This window comes from Lissotriton helveticus, chromosome 11, assembly GCF_964261635.1.
Source record: "Lissotriton helveticus chromosome 11, aLisHel1.1, whole genome shotgun sequence".
NCBI classification, from domain to species: Eukaryota; Metazoa; Chordata; class Amphibia; order Caudata; family Salamandridae; genus Lissotriton; species Lissotriton helveticus.
Window position 1 is genome coordinate 600,014,172 of NC_136072.1, and position 21,414 is coordinate 600,035,585.

At 45.7% G+C, this 21,414-nt stretch overlaps 1 protein-coding gene across 11 annotated transcripts in view; it reads right to left on the reverse strand.

Moving 5' to 3' along the window:
* TFDP2 (transcription factor Dp-2) overlaps nt 1-21,414 on the reverse strand; it is a 626,881-nt gene that overhangs the window by 207,831 nt on the left and 397,636 nt on the right. For all 11 annotated transcript variants that reach the window (XM_078666407.1, XM_078666406.1, XM_078666405.1 and 8 more), the window contains 2 exons: nt 19,355-19,517; nt 1,193-1,336 (listed from right to left, as the gene is read on the reverse strand). In XM_078666407.1, coding sequence (XP_078522533.1) covers nt 1,193-1,336; nt 19,355-19,517 — 307 coding nt within the window. The remainder of the gene's footprint in view (nt 1-1,192; nt 1,337-19,354; nt 19,518-21,414) is intronic.

Sequence of the window (21,414 nt, forward strand, 5' to 3'; positions counted from 1 at the left end):
TGCCAGCTTCTCTCACACATACGCATATACAGTGGCAGTATGTTCCCCTCACACAACGTTGGAAAATACGAGCATAGCACAGGCAAACAACAATACAGTTTTCCCGGAAACAGAGAGCAGGATCTGCAAGGGCACGATGTGCACTGCCAAACAAAGGAAAAGCACAGACAAAACCAACCAGAAAATAAAGCACTTAATTCTCCTAGCTCTCCACAGGTAATAGGCTATGAGGCAGAAACTGCGGGCAACTCTCTTCATAGATTGAGCCCGCAGGCTAAACCAGCAAAGAAAACCAGATAAAGTATGTAAAAGAGTCCAGGCCTTGTCTTACGTTTGAATCTCTTTCTCTGGCTCCCATGTACCGAGATTTCATTATTTGAGCGACGTACGTATGTATTAGAAATGCCTGGAAAAAACTGTATTTTTTCCAATTGAGAGTAGGCGCTGTTGTATAATTATGTTTTTTATCCTAATTTGTGACCGTGCAACATGTAATCATTTAACACTGTGTTAAAAGAGATACCAAAAACACATTGTGTTTTAATTTATATAGCACTTTTTATACCTTTTGAGAACTTCATTAATATCATTAAATCAATGACTACTGCTTATAAAATTATGAAACTTTGTTCAATAATGTTGCGCTTTCCTTTAAGTGAATGGCTGCTGCTCAGTACTTAAAGAAAATCACACCCGCAAGGCAGCTGTTCAGTTCAGGAAAGTAAAGCAGACAGTCACAGGACCACAAAACATGCATTCAGGAGCTTGAGAATGCCACGTGCGCACCCACAGGCGAAGCATGATGCATTCTTTAAAGGTAGGTGCAAAATGTACAGAATTCTCCCTTTGGATGCCATAAGACCTAGTCTTGTAATACCAACAACATAGCTTTCCCGAGTGACTAAATCATTAAAAAAAGGTGGCTGACAGAAAGTGTACTGTCGCTTTTTATCTGCCCGCGCCACAGCATCCTCAGACAAGATTAAAACACAACTTTGGCCATCTCACACAACACCAAAACGCTTCCCACATAGGCCACACTGCAACTGAACAACCAAAGCCCTTCCACGTGGTGCAACGTGCCACCCACCCGCTCAACGTGTTTTGGCACCTCGCAAGCGGTAGAAAGTGCTACACAATACCAAGCACATGCATGCACACAGGGGGCCCAGGACTGCCGCCTTGCACTCACCTCGAGGTTCTGACATTCTTGAGCTGAGTTTGTTGGAAGGCCAATCCATTTGATTTCTTTCTTTTCTTTGGAAATAATGTTCATGGCCATTAACACATTCAGAGCATCATAGACTCGACGTCTGATATTCTTCTGATCATAAGCCTGGAAAAGAAGACATGCGATTACATACAGCATCTGACTGTAGAAATAGAAGTTCCAATAACTTTTTTAATGAACCAAAATTCCCATTGTCTTTAGAGAGCAATATTCAACCGAGGCAAGAAAATGGGTAGTCACAGGTGGCTTACATTAAAAATAGTTACTCTTTGTGCACCTACAAAAGATTCAGCATTCATGTATTGACGTCTGTGACGTGCGGGTTCTCCGGTCATGAGGTGTGGTGGCCGAGGAGTCTAGTCTCTTCAATGGGGTGGACCCAGAAAATTAACCAGGGTGGAATAGTCCCATGACAAGCTCTGGGACTGTTTGGTGTTCCCGATTTGCTGACAGGATCCAGGATGGATCCTCAGCACCCACTATCCATACTACGCACCACAATGCCCGCAACACCAGTGAGCACACAAAGGAGTAGTATTTCTCAGGATCCCAGATGCGATGGATCCAGCAAGAAACCAAGACAGCACAGTGCCATGTAGTAACCTGAGGACAACATATAAACTGCAATCTACCTGCCGATACAATCACCAGGACAGGCGTTGCTAAACCTGTGCTAAGCAGAAAGGCTGATGGAAAGCCCAAAGACTGGAGACATTCATGAAAATAGCACAACCTTTTTAGACAACAATAGGAGTGCCACTGAGAGTACAGATGACACTTTTTTTTAAACAAGATGAAGAGGGAGGATACAAAAGGTTAACAGGAGTAAAACACTCCAGATCATTTCGGTCTACGACACGGAGGGTAAGGACAAACAAGCACTGGCTGTGACAGGAGATCTAGAGACAACGCCCTCCTTCTCTCCCTGCAGAAGTACCCTCCAGAGGGGCCACCTATCCGAGGGCTCTCTGAATCAGCAGTTGGAAATGGTAGTAAACTGTGTTAAATATGATGTATGAGAAACACACGATAGGAAATATTAGGATTTGCATTTCATATTCTCATGAAACCCTTGGACCCAAAGAGAACTGATGAGTTTCAGAACTGGACACAGCAACTACATCTTCCATTTGCCATCGTGCATTAGCAGAATGACAAAGTGCTTGGTAGCTCGTACGACTAGACACTTTTGCACACTATGCACAATGGATGCACTTTTTTTGTATTATCCACAGCCTCCAGCAAAGCTTCTGAGATCACCCGCTCTCACCGCTGCTCATACTACATCTGACTCCCATTCTGCAAGCCATAGTCCTGTCAACTCTTTAGCTGAGCCAATCTTCCGACATGTCCCTGAAACTCTCTGCTACACAGAGCTCATGGGAACCCCAGCAGGACACCAAGAAGGGGAGTACACTAGCCATGCTTAATATGTATTTATTTTTTTCTTTTAAAAGCTCAGTGTACGCCAAAGGCATGATTGCGACAGGAAAGGAAACACAAGAAATAGACAAAACAGTAAAAAGGAAGGACGAGAACAGATCTGGAGATTAACAGAAGAGCGAGGTGTTTAGCTTCTTGCAAAACCAAGTGAAGTTAGATGTCTAGTAACATAGTTAGAAGCCACGCATGAAGGAAGCTTCAAGCATGTTTATTGGGATGAACCTCAGCCGGAGTCGTCCACATTGCCTAACCGACCTTTGTGTGGGTCCCTCGCTCTCCCAAGTCCCACACTCTGGAACAGAATTCACTATGCAAAACAGATATTAGCAGATAAATAAATATTACATTTAAACACAGATATGCACAGGCAATTATACCACTAGTCTGTTGCAATTCAATGGAGAGCCTGTTCCAAAGTATAGAGGCCAAGACAAGAACGGCAGTTCTTCCACCACGATCGTTTAGGTAACAAGGAACAGTCAGTAGCAAGAGAGAGCCAAATCTAAGGGTTTGGAGGTTGCATACATCACCAGAAGCTGACAGAGTAACGTGGGTTCCTTGTAGTAGAAGGCACAATGAACCAAGCACAGAGCCTTGAAATTAGTCAGATGTTCGATCTTAAGCCAGTGAGACGGTTGTAGGGCAGTGGATTCATGCCCATGATTAAATGTGCACAGGCATATTACAAGCTAGATTACCATAAACAATATCATGTGCAGCTTGTTAATCAGATCCTCAAGGAGCCCAAGGAATAGACTGGTGGGGCAGTCCTGGGGGAGGGGTAAGGGGGGGGGGCAAATAATAATACAAAAAAAACACTTCCCTCACGCTCCCGTTGCCAGACATCTTGGTGAAGAAGTAGGAGGCAGTCCATGGGCCACTCCCACCCAATCCATACGCTACTATCAGCATGTGAGCAGCACCAGGATTGGTCTGAGTGGCTTGGTAAGATGCTCAGTAAGTGACTGGTAGCCTTTGCCGTTTCTCCACCCAGCTGTGCAATACAGCAATACAGCTGGTTTGCAGAAATCAAAGTGTGCATGATGGTTTGGCCGTCCATCTTAGTCCCAGTGCCTAACAACTCTTCCTCTACTGGTGGCTGTCACTCAGGATGCCCGGCCAGGACAGCCCTTGACTTGACAGCATTGGCTGTTAGAGAAACAAAAACGACAATAAAATTATTTTATTATTGTTTTATTTTTCTTCTACAGTGAGTGGGGTGATATTCCTCCGCCATTGCGGAGGAGCCGCTGCTGCAAGGAATACCAGGTTGTATGGTCTAAGCAAGAGACTATTATAAAATAAACAACCACATCTGGAACACATGCGAGAATGTACAGGATCTTTTTCATAGACCAGAGGAGCTGGATGCAGAGGTGTGAAGCTTACGAGTTTGGAAATTAAATCACACTCACTATAAAAACTACATAAATACACATTCAGCTTAATACTATGTATATAATTACAAGTATATACCAAAATACTGTTGGTAAAATAATATACCATAACAGGGTTTACAAGGATTATCACAATGCAAATCTTTATCCCCTGGGGTTTGTCAGAGGGGCCTTGAGCATCGTGCAATAACAATTCACCCTTAAAAGTCGGTTGGCATTATGTAAGCAAGCAAGGCCCACTGCTATTGACGTAATTGTTTCATAAGAAACAGATTTCTCCAAAGGCGTGAGACAAATTTCTCCAGTAAAGCACTCATGCTTTTGGCCTTTCTCATTGGCTTGTCACCATTACCAACTATAGCCTACTGTGATGAACATAAGCCTCTTCACAAGACAACCACCACGTGGAGTTACAAAAATAAGTACACAATTACAGTTCGAAAAACAGTAAGTAAACTCTTCTGAAAAAAACCTCAATGTGGATTTGCACACTACAAATCTTCTAGTGAAGCTCATGTGTTTACACATTAAAGCCAGACCTACTGGCATTACCAGTGCTTCTTTTATAAAGCAGCTGTCTATCGATATGTAATTAAACTATGGATTTTTCAGTTGCATGATACGTGGAAGCTCGAAATTCGCCTAAAATGGGTGTGGTCACTTTATCAGGCAAAGTGAAATTCCCCAGAAGTGAAAACTACTCCTAAATGGAAGCTTGATGTTTACTAGTGAGAAGAGACACAATTCATAAAAATGCCAGGCCTGGGCGGAGTTTGCAGAGTTCTGCTACACGAAATTCAGCAAAGTGCCATAAAAACTCAGCACGCTCCGCAGAGTTCCACGAGCAGTGGAGTGTGGTAAGTCACCCTGCTCGCGCTGATTTTTAGCACCGGGAGTTTGTTACAGAGCGAGCTGCACCACACGCAGCACTAGAGGGCGCTGCTTCTTTCTGCCACTCGAGTAGCAGCTTCCTCAACGCGAGCAGCAGGTTTCTCAACGCAAGCACTAGCGACCAGATGCAACCACCCTTGTTGAGACATTTCACCGGGAGGTGGTCTGGCGTATGTTTTGTCGCTTGCTAATTTAACTTTGGCGAGCCGCACATGAGGAAAAACTCCACGTCGCTTCACTGAGTTTTGTGGAACTCCGCACTGAGCGGAGTGGGCAAAACTCTGCGCCCTCCGCTAGCGAATCGGGGTTCGTCAACCACCCTTAGTAAATATACGAGTGCTGTTTTGTGTGTTATGTGAAATATCAAGTCATTTAAAGGGATAATCCACATGAAAGGCAGACAAATCTCCCCCCCCCCCAAAAAAAACCACCACCACCACTGCCCCCATGTCCTGGTACATGCAAAGTAAACAATGTTCAAAGCTGGTGACTGCCTGAGTCGCACAAAATTGTTTTTCCTCATCCGAGTTTTCTGCTTTGGCTTTCATCTAGCTATCCTGTACAAAGGCAAACAGATCCCCTCCTGTTTCCAATGACCTAATTGTTATTCTGTGCTTTATGAGAGCCAAAAGCACATGAAGGGCATTGTGCAGAGGGTTCTCATGAGCCACGCTTCTTCATTAAATTGTAATGTTGCCTGCACTCTAACAAATGTAAGGCGAGTTGGTGGAAGTCAGTGTAACATTAGGTGAGAAGGGTTCTCCTCTTTTGGGCCCCTCCTAAAGGTTAAATGGATACACATTTTCCTTTATTGAATTCCATTAGGTATTTTAATAGACTCTTTGCACTTTTAGGAGATGGTTTGGGTTATTCCATAAAGAAATATAGATGGTAACACTGCATAATGGAGATGTTTTTTACTGAGGGGTTCTGAGTGACATCAAATGAACAAGAGTGAAGCCCTGATTTCAAAAACTGCTATGCAGGGGAAGAGAACTAATGGGGGAGCCATATATAACATGGCCTCTACTTCATGACCCAAATGTGAACAAGCATTGACAAAGTCAATAAGTTCCACCTATGCAAGATCTATTGGCTTGGTCAATGTTTTTTTTAGACATGTTGTACAGCACCATGGCCTGCCATGCTTAACAAATGAATAACCTACAACCATAACCCATGGGTAAAAAAGAACAATAGTTACTTACCTGTAAACAGGTGGTTCTCCAGTATTGGTGTCTTTCATAGATTCACATGCCTGAATCATTCCCCGTCGTCGGAGTGGGAGTCCCACGGTATATATAAAAGCAATAAATGCCATAAAACTTATAGCAAATATCAGAGATACTAAACCAGGAAGTAAAGTAGCACCAGCTACAGTAGAAAAAACTTCCACATTAGTGACTATCCTAGTCGTTATGTATTAGTCCAAACTGCGGCCAATCACGCGACAGCACCCACCAGAATGTCCTCCCCAGAGGCTCAGGCTCTCAGATTTTCTCGCACGGGAGTGAAACCCCAAAAATGCCTGAGTGAGTCTCTGGGGGGAGGCGGGCGGGTTGCATGTGAATCCATGAAAGACACCAATACTGGAGAACCACCTGTATACAGGTAAGTAACTATTGTTCTTCTCCAGTATTAGGGGTGTCTTTCATAGATTCACATGCCTGAATCAGAATAGTAAGCAGTACTCCTAACATAAGGCTCGTAGACGTCAGAGTATCAAATGCATATATATATACATATATATATAACAGAATACCAGTTATACAAGAAGCATTGAATCTGAAAGAACGTCTAAAGAGCATATAGAAGGAGGAGGAAACAGAGGCTCACCTTATTTGAAAAGATTACGCAGGACTGCTCTACCAACCGAAGCATCTGCGTCGTCTGCTGAATCTAGACAGTAGTGTCTAGTAAAGGTGTGTCTGCTAGACCATGTAGCAGCTCTGCAGATCTGTCGAAGAGGCACATTAGCAAAAAGGGCAGTGGAAGAGCTAACCGCCCTTGTAGAATGTGCTCTTGGTAAGGCCTGTAAGGGTCTACCGGCCTGCTGATGACAAAGTCCAATCGTAGAGGAGACCCATCTAGCAATGGTCTGTTTTGAAACTGCACAGCCCCTGCGTTGCCGCCCATAAGCCACGAACAGTTGGTCTGTCTTGCGGATGGCAGAAGTTCTGGAGAGATAAAATTTAAGACATCTTCTAATGTCTAATGAATGTAGTGCTCTTTCAGCCGTAGACTGTGGGGCTGGAAAGAATGTCTTGAGGACAACCGGCTCATTCAAATGGAAATCCAGAGGCACTTTAGGCATGTACGTTGGATTAGTACGCAGTACCACTGAGTCCGAGGTGAATTGGATGAAAGGTGCTTTAGATGTAAATGCTTGAATATCGCTTACCCTTCTAGCAGATGTTAAGGCTAGTAACAACGACACTTTCCATGTCAGAAATTTCAGGTCCACCTTATGGATCGGCTCAAAAGGGTGACGCATGAGCTGAGTTAGTACTACGTTCAGATGCCATGCCGGAGGAGGTTTCCGGACAGGCGGAAACATACGAAATAATCCCTTGAAAAATTGTTGTATAATCCTTACGGAGAACAAAGAGTTTGATCCATCTTGACGAAATCTAGAAATGGCAGCTAGGAAGACTTTAAGGGTAGAATGCGCCAAACCCAATCTGGCCAAATGCAAAAAGAAAGGAAGGATTTGCTCCGGTTTCGCATGAATGGGATGTAGATCATTAGATTGGCACCATGCACAGAAACGTTTCCACTTAAGTTTGTAGGTTTTGATCGTGGATGGAGCTCTGGCTTTCGCCAGCACCTCCTGGCAATCTTGTGGAATGTTCAGGTGTGCAAATTCCATGTGCTGAGGAGCCAAGCTGACAATTTCAGCGAGTTCGGGTCCGGATGGTATACCCTGCCCTGCTGGGTGGAGAGAAGATTCGGAATGCATGGTAGTTGGATAGGGTTGCATTCCGAGAGAAGGAGTAGCTCGGTGAACCAGTATTGCCTGGGCCATCGTGGAGCGATCAGTATCAATCGGCATGGCTGCTTCTTCATCTTCCTGATGACTTTCGGGATCAGAGGTATCGGTGGAAAAGCGTATGCGAATATTTGATTCCAATTCAGCGAAAGGGCATCCCCGCACGAGTCCTTGTGGGGAACCCAGCTTGCAAAGTACGGGCATTTCCGGTTCTGGTATGTCGCAAACAAGTCCAAATCCGGATGCCCCCATATCTGAAAGATGCGACGTAGAGATGGTAGATGTAGTTCCCACTCGTGAGTGCAGCCCCCGGACCTGCTGAGAGAGTCCGCCAACACATTTGCGATTCCCAGAACATGGACCGCTGACAGATGGATATTGTGATTCAGGGCCCAACTCCAGATCTCTTGTGCTTGTTGCGACAACCGGGCTGATTTTGTGCCGCCCTGCTTGTTCAGATAATGCATGCAGGTGGTGTTGTCTGTCCGTATTAAAACTGTGGCACCTTGTAGAGTCGCTTGAAAGGACTTCAGGGCTAAAAATATGTAAGCCTGTTTATGTGCCATCTCATTTGGATCTGGTTCCATTTCCCGCTGACCGCCATGCCTTGGAGGTGTGCACCCCAGCCTGTCATTGATGCGTCTGTCGTTACTATGAACCTGGGCACTTACGTGAGGAAGGAGCATCCCACTTGTATGTTGGATCGGTGGGTCCACCATTTTATCGCTTGTCGCATTCGCGGTGTAATTCGGATGATATCCTCGAAGGATCCTGATACCTGGATCCACTGGCGACTGAGCTCTTCTTGCAAGGGCCTCATCCGAAGATGACAGTTGGGGGTGAGAAGAATGCAGGAAGAAAGCATCCCGATGAAGGACTTGAACATGCGCACTGAAACGCACTTTTTTAATAACAGTGCCGCAGCGAATCGTTCAATCTTGTCCTGTCTTTCCTTTGAGATGAATACTTGGGCGAGCTTGGTGTCCAGTGTCGCTCCCAAGAAAGTCTTTCTTGTTGCTGGCGTGAGGCGTGACTTTTCGAAGTTTACTGAGAAACCCAGGTTTTGCATCAGTGACAGAGTTTTTTGAACGTGATCTTGTGCCATGGCGAAAGAACTGGCCTTGATAAGGCAATCGTCCAGATATGGATATATTTGTATCGATTGCAACCGAAGATGGGCAGCCAATGGGGCCAGTATCTTCGTAAACACTCTGGGAGCTGAACGCAGTCCAAATGGAAGAACTTTGAACTGGAAGTCCCTGCCAGCCACTCTGAACCTCAGAAACTTCCGATGCCGTGGAAAAATCGGTACGTGGAAGTATGCATCCTGAAGGTTGAGTGTTGCCATAAACTCTCCCGCCGAAAGAAATTGGAGGATTTCTTGAAGTGTTAGCATCCTGAATGTTAGTTTCTTCAGGAACTTGTTTAGGGCACGCAGGTCGAGGATGGGACGCCATTCTCCCGACTTCTTGCGAATAAGGAAAAACCTTGAGTAGAAGCCTTTTCCTTTCTGATGATGAGGTACTCTTTCGATTGCACCCTTCCGGATCATGGTGTTGATCTGGATGAACAGCTCCTTGAGGTGCGCTGGAGGGGGTCCTTTTGGGGGGCAATTTGGGGGAGTTTTAACGAATTCCAAAATGTGACCTCTGGCTACCACATCCAGGACCCATTTGTCTGTGGTAATCTTGGGCCAATTTAAGTAATTTTGGGATATTTGTCCTCCAATTTGGTTCGGGTTGGCAAAAAGTGGTGGCAGGATGCGTACCTCATTTCTTATTGTCTCTCCCTCGATAATTAGATTTTCCTCGAGGTTGAGAGAAATGTCCTCTCCTCTGCCCATATGTTTGCTGCCGATATGGCTGGAATCTTTGGTTTCCCTGGGCGGAAGAATAGGGGCACTGTTGGTTGTAACCTCCTCTATTAGAGAAATTCCCTCTTCCTTTTGCTCCACGAAAGGAAGACTTCCGGTATTGCAGAGTACCCAGCGAACGTGCTGTTTCCGTATCTTTTTTGATGGCCTCCAGAGACTCATCAACATCTTTTCCAAATAAGAATTCTCCATCAAATGCCATGTCTATAATTCTGGTTTGGACCTCCTGCCGGAAGGATGTTGCCTTCAACCATCCTTGCCTCCTGAGAACAGCTGCACCCGCTAGCTGCCGAAATCCAGTAGCAGCAACGTCCACTGCAGCGTCAATCATTTCCGAGGAGACACACTCTCCTTCTTGAAGGATTTTCTTCGCTTCAGTTCGATCTGGCTCGGGCAGCTTGTCCATGTACGGCGAGATGTCCGACCACATCTGCCTATCATATCTTCCTAAAATGGCTAGGGAGTTTGCGGCTCTGATGGTCGTAGCTGCAATAGTAGAAACCTTCTTCCCGATAGAGTCTAGGCGCCTCCCATCCTTGTCTGGTGGAACAGAGTCTTGAGACGTTGGATTAGAAGATCTCTTCTGCGCTGCCTGCGCTACCACAGAGTCTGCTTTAGCTTGTCCGATGAGGCATGCTGGAGAAGAATTTGGCGCCCTATACTTCTTATCTACTCTTGGGAGCACTGCTGGTAAAGAATTTGGCTTGGACATGATCTTTAGTCCGTCCTTCCAGATGAAATCTATAATCGGAATGGTCCAACTCTGTTTCTGTGGTGTAGTTTTGAAATCATACAAGAAGCAATCTTCTTGCTTTGACTCCATGGTTATCATAAACCTCCTCGTTGCTCTATCCATGATCTTGTGGAATGAGGCAATGTCCACAGGTGGTGACTCAGATGTAGTATGTTCTGCCGAAGAGGGCGTATTTGCATTATAATCCTCATACTCCGACGATTCTGACACATTATCCAGTTCTCCTTCCTCTTGTTCTTCATGTTCTGAGAACTCTTCCTCCCTTGGTTGAGGAGCTGAAACTTCCGATGCAGCTAACGTTGGACGTCCTTCCTCCAACGTCCCATTAGTCACTGGTTGCGTCCGTTTAGAAAGCGGAGTCGCTGTCTTAGGTCTTGGTGTAGATACTATAGATTCACCAGACTCTGAAGGTGGGAAACGTCTGTAATAGTCACTGAGCATGTACTGCAGATTGCGAAACAAATCGTCAGGCAACTGCATATCAGGAGCAGGCCTATCAGCATGTGAAGTAGGCTCAGTGTCCTCCATCTCTTCCTCTACATCCTCTTGAACCTTAATCCGGAGGTCAGATGGACTTCTAGCTGCCCCAATATTTTCATCCTCATAGGATCCTTCCTCATCGGAATCCAAGAGTTTGTCTGGCACTACAAGCGTTGAAGAAATCGTCTCCGTAGTAGCTCTCTTCTTTAGCAGCGTAGCCGTAGTTGCAGGAGATGGCAATGGAATCCCTGCTGTGTGCGCTGACCAAACTTGCAAAGTAGTGCAGCTTGATAGAGGCGGCGTCGATGGTACATCCGTTTGCTGTTGAAACTGTTGTCTCGTCGACGGTATCGTCGTCAAAGGGGTCGACGACGGTAGCTTCGTCGACGTGGTTTTCGTCGTCGACGAGGATCTCTTCGTCGACGAGGTCGTCGACTGTAGCATCGTCGACGGGGACGCCGTCCAGGTCGTCGACGGTGGCTTCGTCGACGTGGACTTCGCCGTCGACGAGGATTTTATCGTCGACGGAAAGGCCGTCGACGTCGAAGGCTTCGTCGACGTCGAAGGCTTCGTCGACGGCACCAACTTCATCGTCGACGGGGATCCAACCGTCGACATCATAGACTTAGACGAGAGACTCGTCGACGGTACCTTGGCCGTCGTCGACGGGACAATTGTCGATGACGAGATAGGCCTGATTTGGACATGAACCAGTGTAGGCGATGAAGCTGAAGACATGACAAGAGTAGGCTTTGGTGAGGAGAAAGTCATAGTGCAGGTGGTAGACGTGGTCACATGAGAGGAAACACAGTCCTTTTTTGACGTTGAAATTGTCAATGGTGGCAACTGAGGAGGCGCAGATTTTGAAGTTTTCTTGGGAACTGTATTTTTCCCAGACTTCTTAGAGGGCGTACTATCTCCTTTAGTAGGTGGGAGAGATTTACTCGAAGTACTAGGCCCAGGAGCATCCTGAGAGGATTTAGCCTTCTTAGCCACCTTCGCCCTTAGAGATGAAACTTCTGTTTCAGCCTTCCTCTTAGTAGAAAGAAATGAAGAACCAGAGGCAAAGCTTCCTACCTCAGACAAAGGGTCATCCTTGTCCTTGAGTCTGTTGAGCCACAATAGCAGTCGTCCTTCTCTATCCCTGATGGTCTTAGGGGGGAAGGTCCGGCAGATCTTGCACTCTTTTGCCTTATAGTCTGGATAAAGGCAATATAAACATTTCTTGTGGGGATCTTCCTTGAAAAGTCTTGGCTTCCCACAAGAATCACAGGCCCTGAACAGGGATTTTGAAGAAGACATCTGTGGAACTTGAAGAAACTAATAATGTAGAAGAAAAAACTGAGCAGAGCTCAGGGAGACTCCCTTCACACGACGTGCGGTAGAAAATCTGAGAGCCTGAGCCTCTGGGGAGGACATTCTGGTGGGTGCTGTCGCCTGATTGGCCGCAGTTTGGACTAATACATAACGACTAGGATAGTCACTAATGTGGAAGTTTTTTCTACTGTAGCTGGTGCTACTTTACTTCCTGGTTTAGTATCTCTGATATTTGCTATAAGTTTTATGGCATTTATTGCTTTTATATATACCGTGGGACTCCCACTCCGACGACGGGGAATGATTCAGGCATGTGAATCTATGAAAGACACCCCTAATACTGGAGAAACGCAGTTCCGCTCTTGGATTTATACTGCACAGAAGCGAGGACAAAGAACCAGTCTTGCAGTCTCTTGCTGCAGCGGCTTTGATCGGGCCGAATGCAGATACATCTCCAGTAGGTTACAACGGAAAGTAGCAAGCATTGCCATCACAACGTCTATGCTTGAAATGTAACACTAGTGGGGTCGGAGTGTCCAGACTTGGACCTTGGTTCTTGTTTGTGCAGAGGGACTCAATCTAGCAGGACCAGCGCTAGGCATGGGCAGTGTGGGCAGCAGCCCAGGGCCCCAAGCTCTGCTCAAACCCATTTGGAAGTCTTCATTATAGTCCACTTGTTTACCCCGAACATGAAACGCAGCAGAGTTTTAAATTTGTGGATGCATTTGCTGTGTAGGCAGTCCAGAGGTGTTCCATATGCACTGGAAGTAGGGGTGAGTGGGGTGCTACTACACCTCCAAAATAACCCTGCTGTTGTTCCAAAGGTGAAGGAGCAATAAAGATGTTTTTATCTTGTCACATTTGTTGTGTCTTGACATCTAAGTCTGCGGTGCACTTTACCCTGTCCTGTTACCCTATTACAATATGTTCAGCCCTTAAATGAGGAAGTATGGGAGAGAGGCTTGAAAGAAACGAGAACTTTAAGGAGGTAAGTGGATAGGAGAGTGTGGAGTAAAAGTGTGAAGCTAAAATATAGCAATGGAGTGGAAATGGGAAGCCTTCAAACGTGAGACAGTATGGGTTCAGAGGAGAAAGATGATCAAGAGACAAGATGTTAGAAGGAGGCTCAGAGAGGAGAGCAAAGGAGATAATGGAGACGTGAATAACAGCAACACATGAGGAAGCGAATATGTGGAAATAGTAATGAGGGAAGGAATGAGGAGGGATGGAGGAGGAGAGGAAAGGGTAAAGTAGTCCGCTGGAAGGGGAACAGAGTATGTGGAAGAGGCAAAAGAAAGGAAGGAACATAAGGTACATGCATAAGAGAGGAGCATATAGGAGACAAAGAAGGATATAGGCGCTGGAAGGGGGCGGGGAGCTGCAGTACCTCCAAAATTACAATGCTGGAGTTCAGAAGCTGATTGAGCAATTAAGAAGTCTGAAATTTCGCTCAAAGACAGACATCAAATGTCAGGCGATATATTATGGCAAATTGCTGCGTATTCTTTTAACATGGAGATTGTTTGCTTTTCTCGAAGTGTAAAGTGAGAGGACTTTGCAAATGGATCTATGTGACAATGTTGCTGATGTGAAAAAAGGCTAAGGATGTAATTTTTTCCCAACACACAATGACATTTAAATAAATAAAAATGGTGTCAGTCAAGAACAGGTTGGCTTGGAGGTTGCTAGCTAGGGGCTAGCTCGCCAAATTTCCCAGGTCCATGCAAGGTGTGCCGTTTCAGGCTAGGTTTTATTTTGAATTCGGTACTTGTAATTTTGTTTATTTCATTATAAAACAAGACTACAAACCCCAGAAATCAAAGACAAAACCCGGATCGTATAGCACATCATGCATGGACCTGGGAAACATGGCAGCTATGAGGACCTAGAAAAGGTTAATGGGTGTTAGCTGACGGTAAACTACCAGGGAGTCCTCTGGGCCATAGCCACATGCATTTTAACCATTAACTCGGTCTGGGAAATGCTGGTGAGCTTCACTATATGATTTGGGGCAGGTCTCCCTTTGGTCTAGGACTGCTTCACTGCAGAAGTTCTTTTAATTCTTCCATATTTGCATCAGTGTTTTGACCTGTATAAAGGACATCAATACAGAGCGAAAGGGCATTCTTTCAATGTCCGAATTTTAATTAATACAGGGCCTCAAATTCAGTGGGATCTGCCGAACTGAAAGCCCTGCCTTGCCTTTATGCTGTTTAATTTGCTTTTGTACAGTCCTGCCTTTTACTGAATGTTTTTTTCTTGGCCCACTCTGTCATAATGTATCCCTACAAAGCCCAGGCAAAGGGCACTTCCACTGGGGCTGGCAGTCCTGAATGATGGGCGCCAAGCCCAGGAGAGAGGGCCCCCCCTACATTATGCCTAATTGCCGACATGATTCATCACTGGGAGACCTTGGGGGCTGGGGAGCGCTGCATTGTAAATGCAAGGTCGAGGGCAGGTAAAAACATTCAATAAAAGGCAGCACTGTACCAAAGCACAGTAGCGCAGCATAAACGCACGGTTAGGGCTTTCAGCGAGGCAGGCCCCTCTGGGTATCAGACCATGCAGTAATTAAACTCTGACTTTTAAAGACATCTATATTGTGCTTTACACTGATATCCTTACAGGGCAAAACACTGGTAGATATCCCACCAAAAAGTGTAAAAAAACATGACATTAATCCATGTCATTCATGCCAGTGAGGTTGCTCCTATTCATATTTCACACATGCTTAATTTGCTTCTCTAAGAGTAATACATTTTGGAATTTGTCTTAATGTGTTTATTAACCCAGCATATCAATCTTGTATTGTGCACACTATGAACTGACTTGCAAATAGGTGTCTGTGTGAGCTCAGGTTGTGGGTGGGTATTTGTGGTGGACTATGCACGAGAGCACTGCAGTGGAGTATAAAGGCTGTGGGAAGTTCTCACAAGAGCTGTCAGTGGGTCACAAAGATGTTTAGAATACCCGCTCATCCAATCATGCTTGGTTCTTTTGCAGAGACACAAAGCAGTAGTAATATGGCAATAGTAAACATATGCAAATGCGTGTGAATAGGGTGAGGAGAGGTGGGTCAGTGGAGGGGGGAGCAGCCAGCGTGGCAGGGCTCTCTCCATTCTCTATCATCAAAGCTCTTCTCTGCAGCTTCAAAGCCCAGGGAATGGAGCCTCACTCTCCTGGGACCCTCAGCACTGGATCATGGCTGCGAGATCCAGGGGTTGGGCGACCTTGCCTGGGCCCTGCCTTTTATTGAATGCTTTGCTCTACCCTGCGCTTCGAGTCCACGTCATAGCTTTACAAGGCCCAAGAGAGGGGCCACTTGGCCCTAGGCAACGTAGCACTAGATAATTGTGATGAGTCCTAGTGTGGGGGATGTGGGGGCTCTTCTGGTAGTTAGCAGCCATTATCCAGCTCTATAAGGGTCAAGGGAGGGAGCACCGCTCCTGGGCCTCATAGCACTACATTATGCAGCGAGGTCTAGGGCAGGTAAAATATAACTTAAACAGTAGGTCTTTGAACTGAGTCTATATTGTGCTCTATTCTGATATCCTTAACAATGCAAAACACTTATAAATATCTCAACAATGACTGTAAAAAACGTTACAGTTATATATGCCAGTCATACCAGTGAGGGTTCTTTTAAGCATTTTTGCCATGCAACATATCAACCTATTATTCAGCATACCGAGTATCGATTCACTTTTAGGTGTTTGTGCTAGTTCAAGTGAGTAAAATGGGCCAGGATTGAGAGTACTGGAGTCGAGTCTAAAGGTAGTGCGAGGTTTTCACAGTGGCGGCCAGTGGGTCGCAAACGTGTTTAGAATACCTGCTCAACCAATCTAGTTCGGCTCCTCTGTGGAGTGCAGAGAGCGATGGTGGCCTGTACTAATTAAACTTGTAATTATGTGTAAAAGCCTGTGAAGGAGGTACAAAGCTCCTGTTGAAATATTGACTGGTCAAATGGAAATTCAGTGTTCACAGGTGAATGGCTGTGTTGTGTGTGCGTGGTGAATGGTAAAGTGAAGCAGATCCCAGCGAATATGTGCAGAAGGAGAAAGTGAAAAAGAGGGTTAGGAAAGGAAAGAGAGGAGGTCTGATATATGTTGATGGAAGATTTCAGAAAGATGTGGGTGGGAAAAAGTGTAATTCTCATATAGAGGCAGCAGAGGAAAGTGGTGTGAAGAGGACAATAGGAATGATTACGGCACTGTAAAGGCCGTAAACTCCTCCCACAGGCTTCAGTAATGTTTAACTCAGTTTCATAGTTTAAGAATTCAAACGATTTCATTTCTAACTATTCCCAACAATGTCAATCTTGTAACCCATTTATCATACTGTTAACATGCACTAGATGGACTCATTTCATTTGAGTATTTATCTTTTTAATGATGTTACTGATATTAAAGCTAGATCACTTCAGCAATGACAATGAAGATTAACACCAGGGCAGACTCTAAGGTGTTGCGACCGGTGCCACGGCACGGGGTGCTGACTTCAGAGATGGGTGGGGGGTGCAAAGAAGTTGGAGCCACTTTGCCTTCAGCCATTTCCAGGCAGCAATAAAAATTACTCTGGTGATTAATGGGTCTGCTGGTGAGAGATCAGAGTTTTGTCTAGTTGAAGTTTTGACTCATCATAAGGTAGTGCAGGGGTTAATATGCCTGCTGCAAAGAACGTGCATCATACAGATCACTTATGCATATAATGTAAATAGTTAAGTGGGTTACTGCTTTTGTCACTGCTCTCCTTTTGTAACTTTCAGCGTATAAATTAGTCCTCATATAGAATAGTGACCCAACTGTCATCAAAAAGATGCATGCATGCAAGGTATAGGTTGGAACATTATATTTTCTTACCCAGTCTTTTACTATCCTAATGTCGCAAAAAATGTTCATTTGGGTTAAAATAAATAGCTAATAGTAATGACAACCCCCAACCATGGTGTTATGTTTTAAATTCTGAGTTTGTGATTCGCCAGACAAAGAACTATGAAACTTTACTGCCTAGCAGTATTGATGATATGTCACTCCTACACCTTAGTCCTTTGTCTTATGTAACACTTCCTATACACTGATTCACACACGTAAGATTCATTGTCACTGGTAACAAGTGTGTGGTGTTAAGTGCTCTGACGCCTTACACTAGCATGAGTAGCGCTATAAAACAAAACAAATGCATGTGAGAGAGAGTGGTTATAGAGACTTGTGGAGCACTGTTAAAGGGTGGTAGTGAGGGAGGGTATCCGTAGTGGAGGAGGTCACTGGGGGGGGGGGGGGGGGGGGGGCGCCAACAAACATTGTCCACCGGGCGCCACCAGCGTTAAAGCCGGACCTGGATGTCGCCTTGCATCAAACTTAGAGGGGCCTCATCTTCCCTTTCACCCAGGGCCCCAAAAGTCCCAGCAAGCAGGCCTCAAAGGAGATCGGAGCACCGCCAGAATGAATAGGGATCCTCCTCTAGGAAGTTTCTGGGTCGACCTCCAGGCCCCGTTTAGTTGGGGCGGTGCTGAATGTGGTGATTTATGGCCATAGCTGGCGGATGATTAGAGCCTCGGCACGTGTGGGCCGTGATCCTCTAATCCACAAACTACCCGGAAATAACTATCTTCTGATTTCAGGCTTACGTCAGTAGCAAGCGCAAGAAAGACGCGTGGAGCTCTGAGCATCTTTCCCGTGCTCTTGCCTACCTTCACCCTGGCCGGTGCACGAACCAGAAATGGAAACGGGAGACCCCGGCCTCGGTCTCACACAGCCCTCCCCTCCCCCGTGCAAGGGGGAGCTTCAGAAGCCAGTGTGAACTCATCTCATCGCCCAGAATGGCAATAGCAGTCCTAAGTGACAGCCAGGTGGCTTCTGGCTTCCGGCCATTGGAAGGGCCTGCACGAGCCATACAGACAACCAGGCCTGGCGCCATTCAGAGCTGCAACAGGGACAGAAAGTGCCAGGAAAGAGCATGACCCATGGGCGTGGACCTTCCCCTGCATCAGGTCCCCACGGGATGATCAGAACTGCTCTCTCTCACAGGTTGCAGATCATATCTGCCACTTCAGGCACAGCAAGTGGCGCAGCTGTCACCGAAGGTGAGGTATGCAACACCTCATCAACCAGAGGTAAAAAATGTTGAACATCTGCCAGCATAGGAGCAAGAAGCGCGCTGACCACCATAGGTCGAACAAACGATACCAAGTGTAGCAGAGGCGGAGAAAGCAACACACCTGCAACACGAGGCAAAGCAAGCTCAGAATGCGGCACTAGATGCAAAACTTGTTGTATGGCTTCTGCCAAGGTCAGGGCAAGCTGCACATTTTCCAGTCGAGTCAAAGCAAGCTTCCCATCTGCCCAGAGAGAACAGCACGAAGAACATCTGCTACTCGCCGCAGAGCAATCTGCACATATGCCACTAGCAGCAGAGCTGATCCCACGACTGACACTAGCGGCAAAGTTGATATTTACTTATCGCGACCAAGTAAGGCATGCTCTAATTGCCAGTGACAGAGTAAGTCGCTTGTTGATATGCAATGGCATGGCAGGATGTTCACATTCTGGTAGATGGAGAGGGATGCACCAATATCAAATGGACATATTTGCAGAGACAGCAAGCACCTCTTTCATATACTGTTCCTTAGGGTTTCCCTTCATCCGCTTGGAGCGAGCTAGCTGCTGTTCAGTCAGAAGTGAAGGAAGCTGCACCACCTTCGTGGTTGACGGGCATTTCCATCACACCATGGGTCTGAATTACACTTATTTGGATGTCTCAATAATGTGCACCATTTTCTTTCTACATCTAGCAAACTAATATTAAGTGCTCTCGCACTCCTAACAAAATGTGTACAAAATTAAAATTACATAAAACCTCCAGATAATTAACATTTAATTTAACAATGACCACCAATCAACATAATCAACAAGGCCTATTTAACAAACAACCTACTACAAACACTGCGTTAATAACGAACGCCAGTAACGTTTATACTTACAGAATCCGCAGCTATGTGGCTCTCGCCGCTTGTGAATTCGTTCACCAGTTCATCGGCTACTTCATTATAGGAGGTTGTTCCTTTTCGCTGAACCTTTTCACACACTTTCATAGAGAAATGCCTTAGTCCCTTTCCATTTTTGTCTCCTTTCTTGCTTCTTTTACTAGTGAAAATATAAAAAAAGAAGTTAATTATGCATGCTATGTTGCAGTGTTATTGTAAATTACTACAGGAGTATGACCCATAAACCACGTTGGGATCAGGTTAGGTAATCGGAATAAACAGACAATATCCCAACTGGTATTACTGTAGAGACAATTAGACATGTATGCGAAAAGCATTACGTGAACAGAAACAAGGAGACTCGATATGTTTTGGAACGTGCTCATGGCTTTGTGTAGTTAGAGAAAAAATAATAAGAAGCAGCACTGTACATAAGTGTGAAATGGTGTGTGGGCGCCCTCTAGATCTTATCACCCTTATCCTTTAATTAATTCCTTCTTCACACTCCGCCCTCTGTACACCTCCTAGCATCACTGCTCTTCACTTGTCCCACACACCATTTCACCCACGACCACCCTTTGCTGCCCTTCCCTGCGCCCTCCTATGCGCCCCGCCTCCCCTCCCCTCTGTGCCCTTCACTTCCAGACCGCCCCAACCAGTCCCCGTCCTTCTACGCCAGCGCTTGCCTTTTCCCCGCCTTTCCTCCCTTTTTCCCACCCCCTTCCCAGCCTGCCTTACTTTCTTCCTTCCTTCCTTCCCCGTACAGCACCATTTTCCAAAGGCAACCCGGTCCTGAAGATGATACCCACTAACGAGGATCGAAACGTCGTCGACCCCTCAGCTCATTAAATGGCGCATCCCCCAGTGTGGCTCACCTGAATCATCCTTTCAAACCAGACAAACTTTCGCATTGTAACTTAACTTTCGCCACATTGACCTTTTGATTCACTGTATATATTCAAACACTTTCACACCATGCGCCGTCCATACTGATCACAATTGTCACTTGCGTCGCCACCCTTATGTCACTTGCACATACCTAGCACAAAGTCCAAATCGGGTTGTTTTGTTATTCATTCATGTACGTGTTTCTTATTATTTTTTCTCTAATTATACGATGCCATGAGCACGTTCCAAAACGTATCGAGTCTCCTTGTTTCTGTTCACGTAATGCTTTTCGCATACATGTCTAATTGTCTCTACAGTAATACCAGTTGGGATATTGTCTGTTTATTCTGTGTTGCAGTGTTATGCATTCAGTAACTTACTAATTGCCTCTGTAGTCTGAGCATCGCAGCCTCCTGTGATGTTAGGATTCCTAGTATTTTTGCAGATGACACTCTTCTTATTTCAAAGTCCCCCGTGCGTCTCCAGAGGCTCTTAAATAGCTTCCAGGAGTTTTGTCTGACGAGAGGGCTGGTAATTAACACCGACAAAACCAAGTTCTTGGTCATGAACCCCCCTAAAAAACTTGGCAGACTTCTGACCCTGAATTCCGAGCCATTGGAGAGAGTTTCTGAGTTTGACTACTTGGGTATCCGCCTCAACGATTCCCTTTCCTGGAACTCACACATCCACAAAATGTTACTGGGCCACAAAAGGGTAGGAGGCATTTTGCTTAAGAAACAACGCTCCTCATCTAGCAAACCCCTTGCCCCAGTTGTGGAAATATATAAAGCGAGAGGGGTCAGTGCCGCTCTATATGGGGCGGAGCTGTGGGGTACCTGCAACCTGGATTCACTAGCCAAATCAGAGAACAAATTCTTGAAAGATCTGATGGCTCTCCCTTGGAGCACACCGACAGTGCCAGTGCTACTGGGTTTAGGTTGCAGACCTATCAGGGACCAAGCACAACTTCGTCCCCTGCTCCTTTGGGCACGGTTATGGCGGGTGCCCGCACTAGTTTCATATGCGGAAGCACTATCTGAGGTTATGGCCATGGCAGGGTGGTCTAGGATCAAATGGCTGAGGGATGTTAAAAGATTATTAATGGAGATAGGATTACCTGATGCCTGGACTTTGAAAACCGCCCCACCAAAAGCTACCATTAAAAAGTT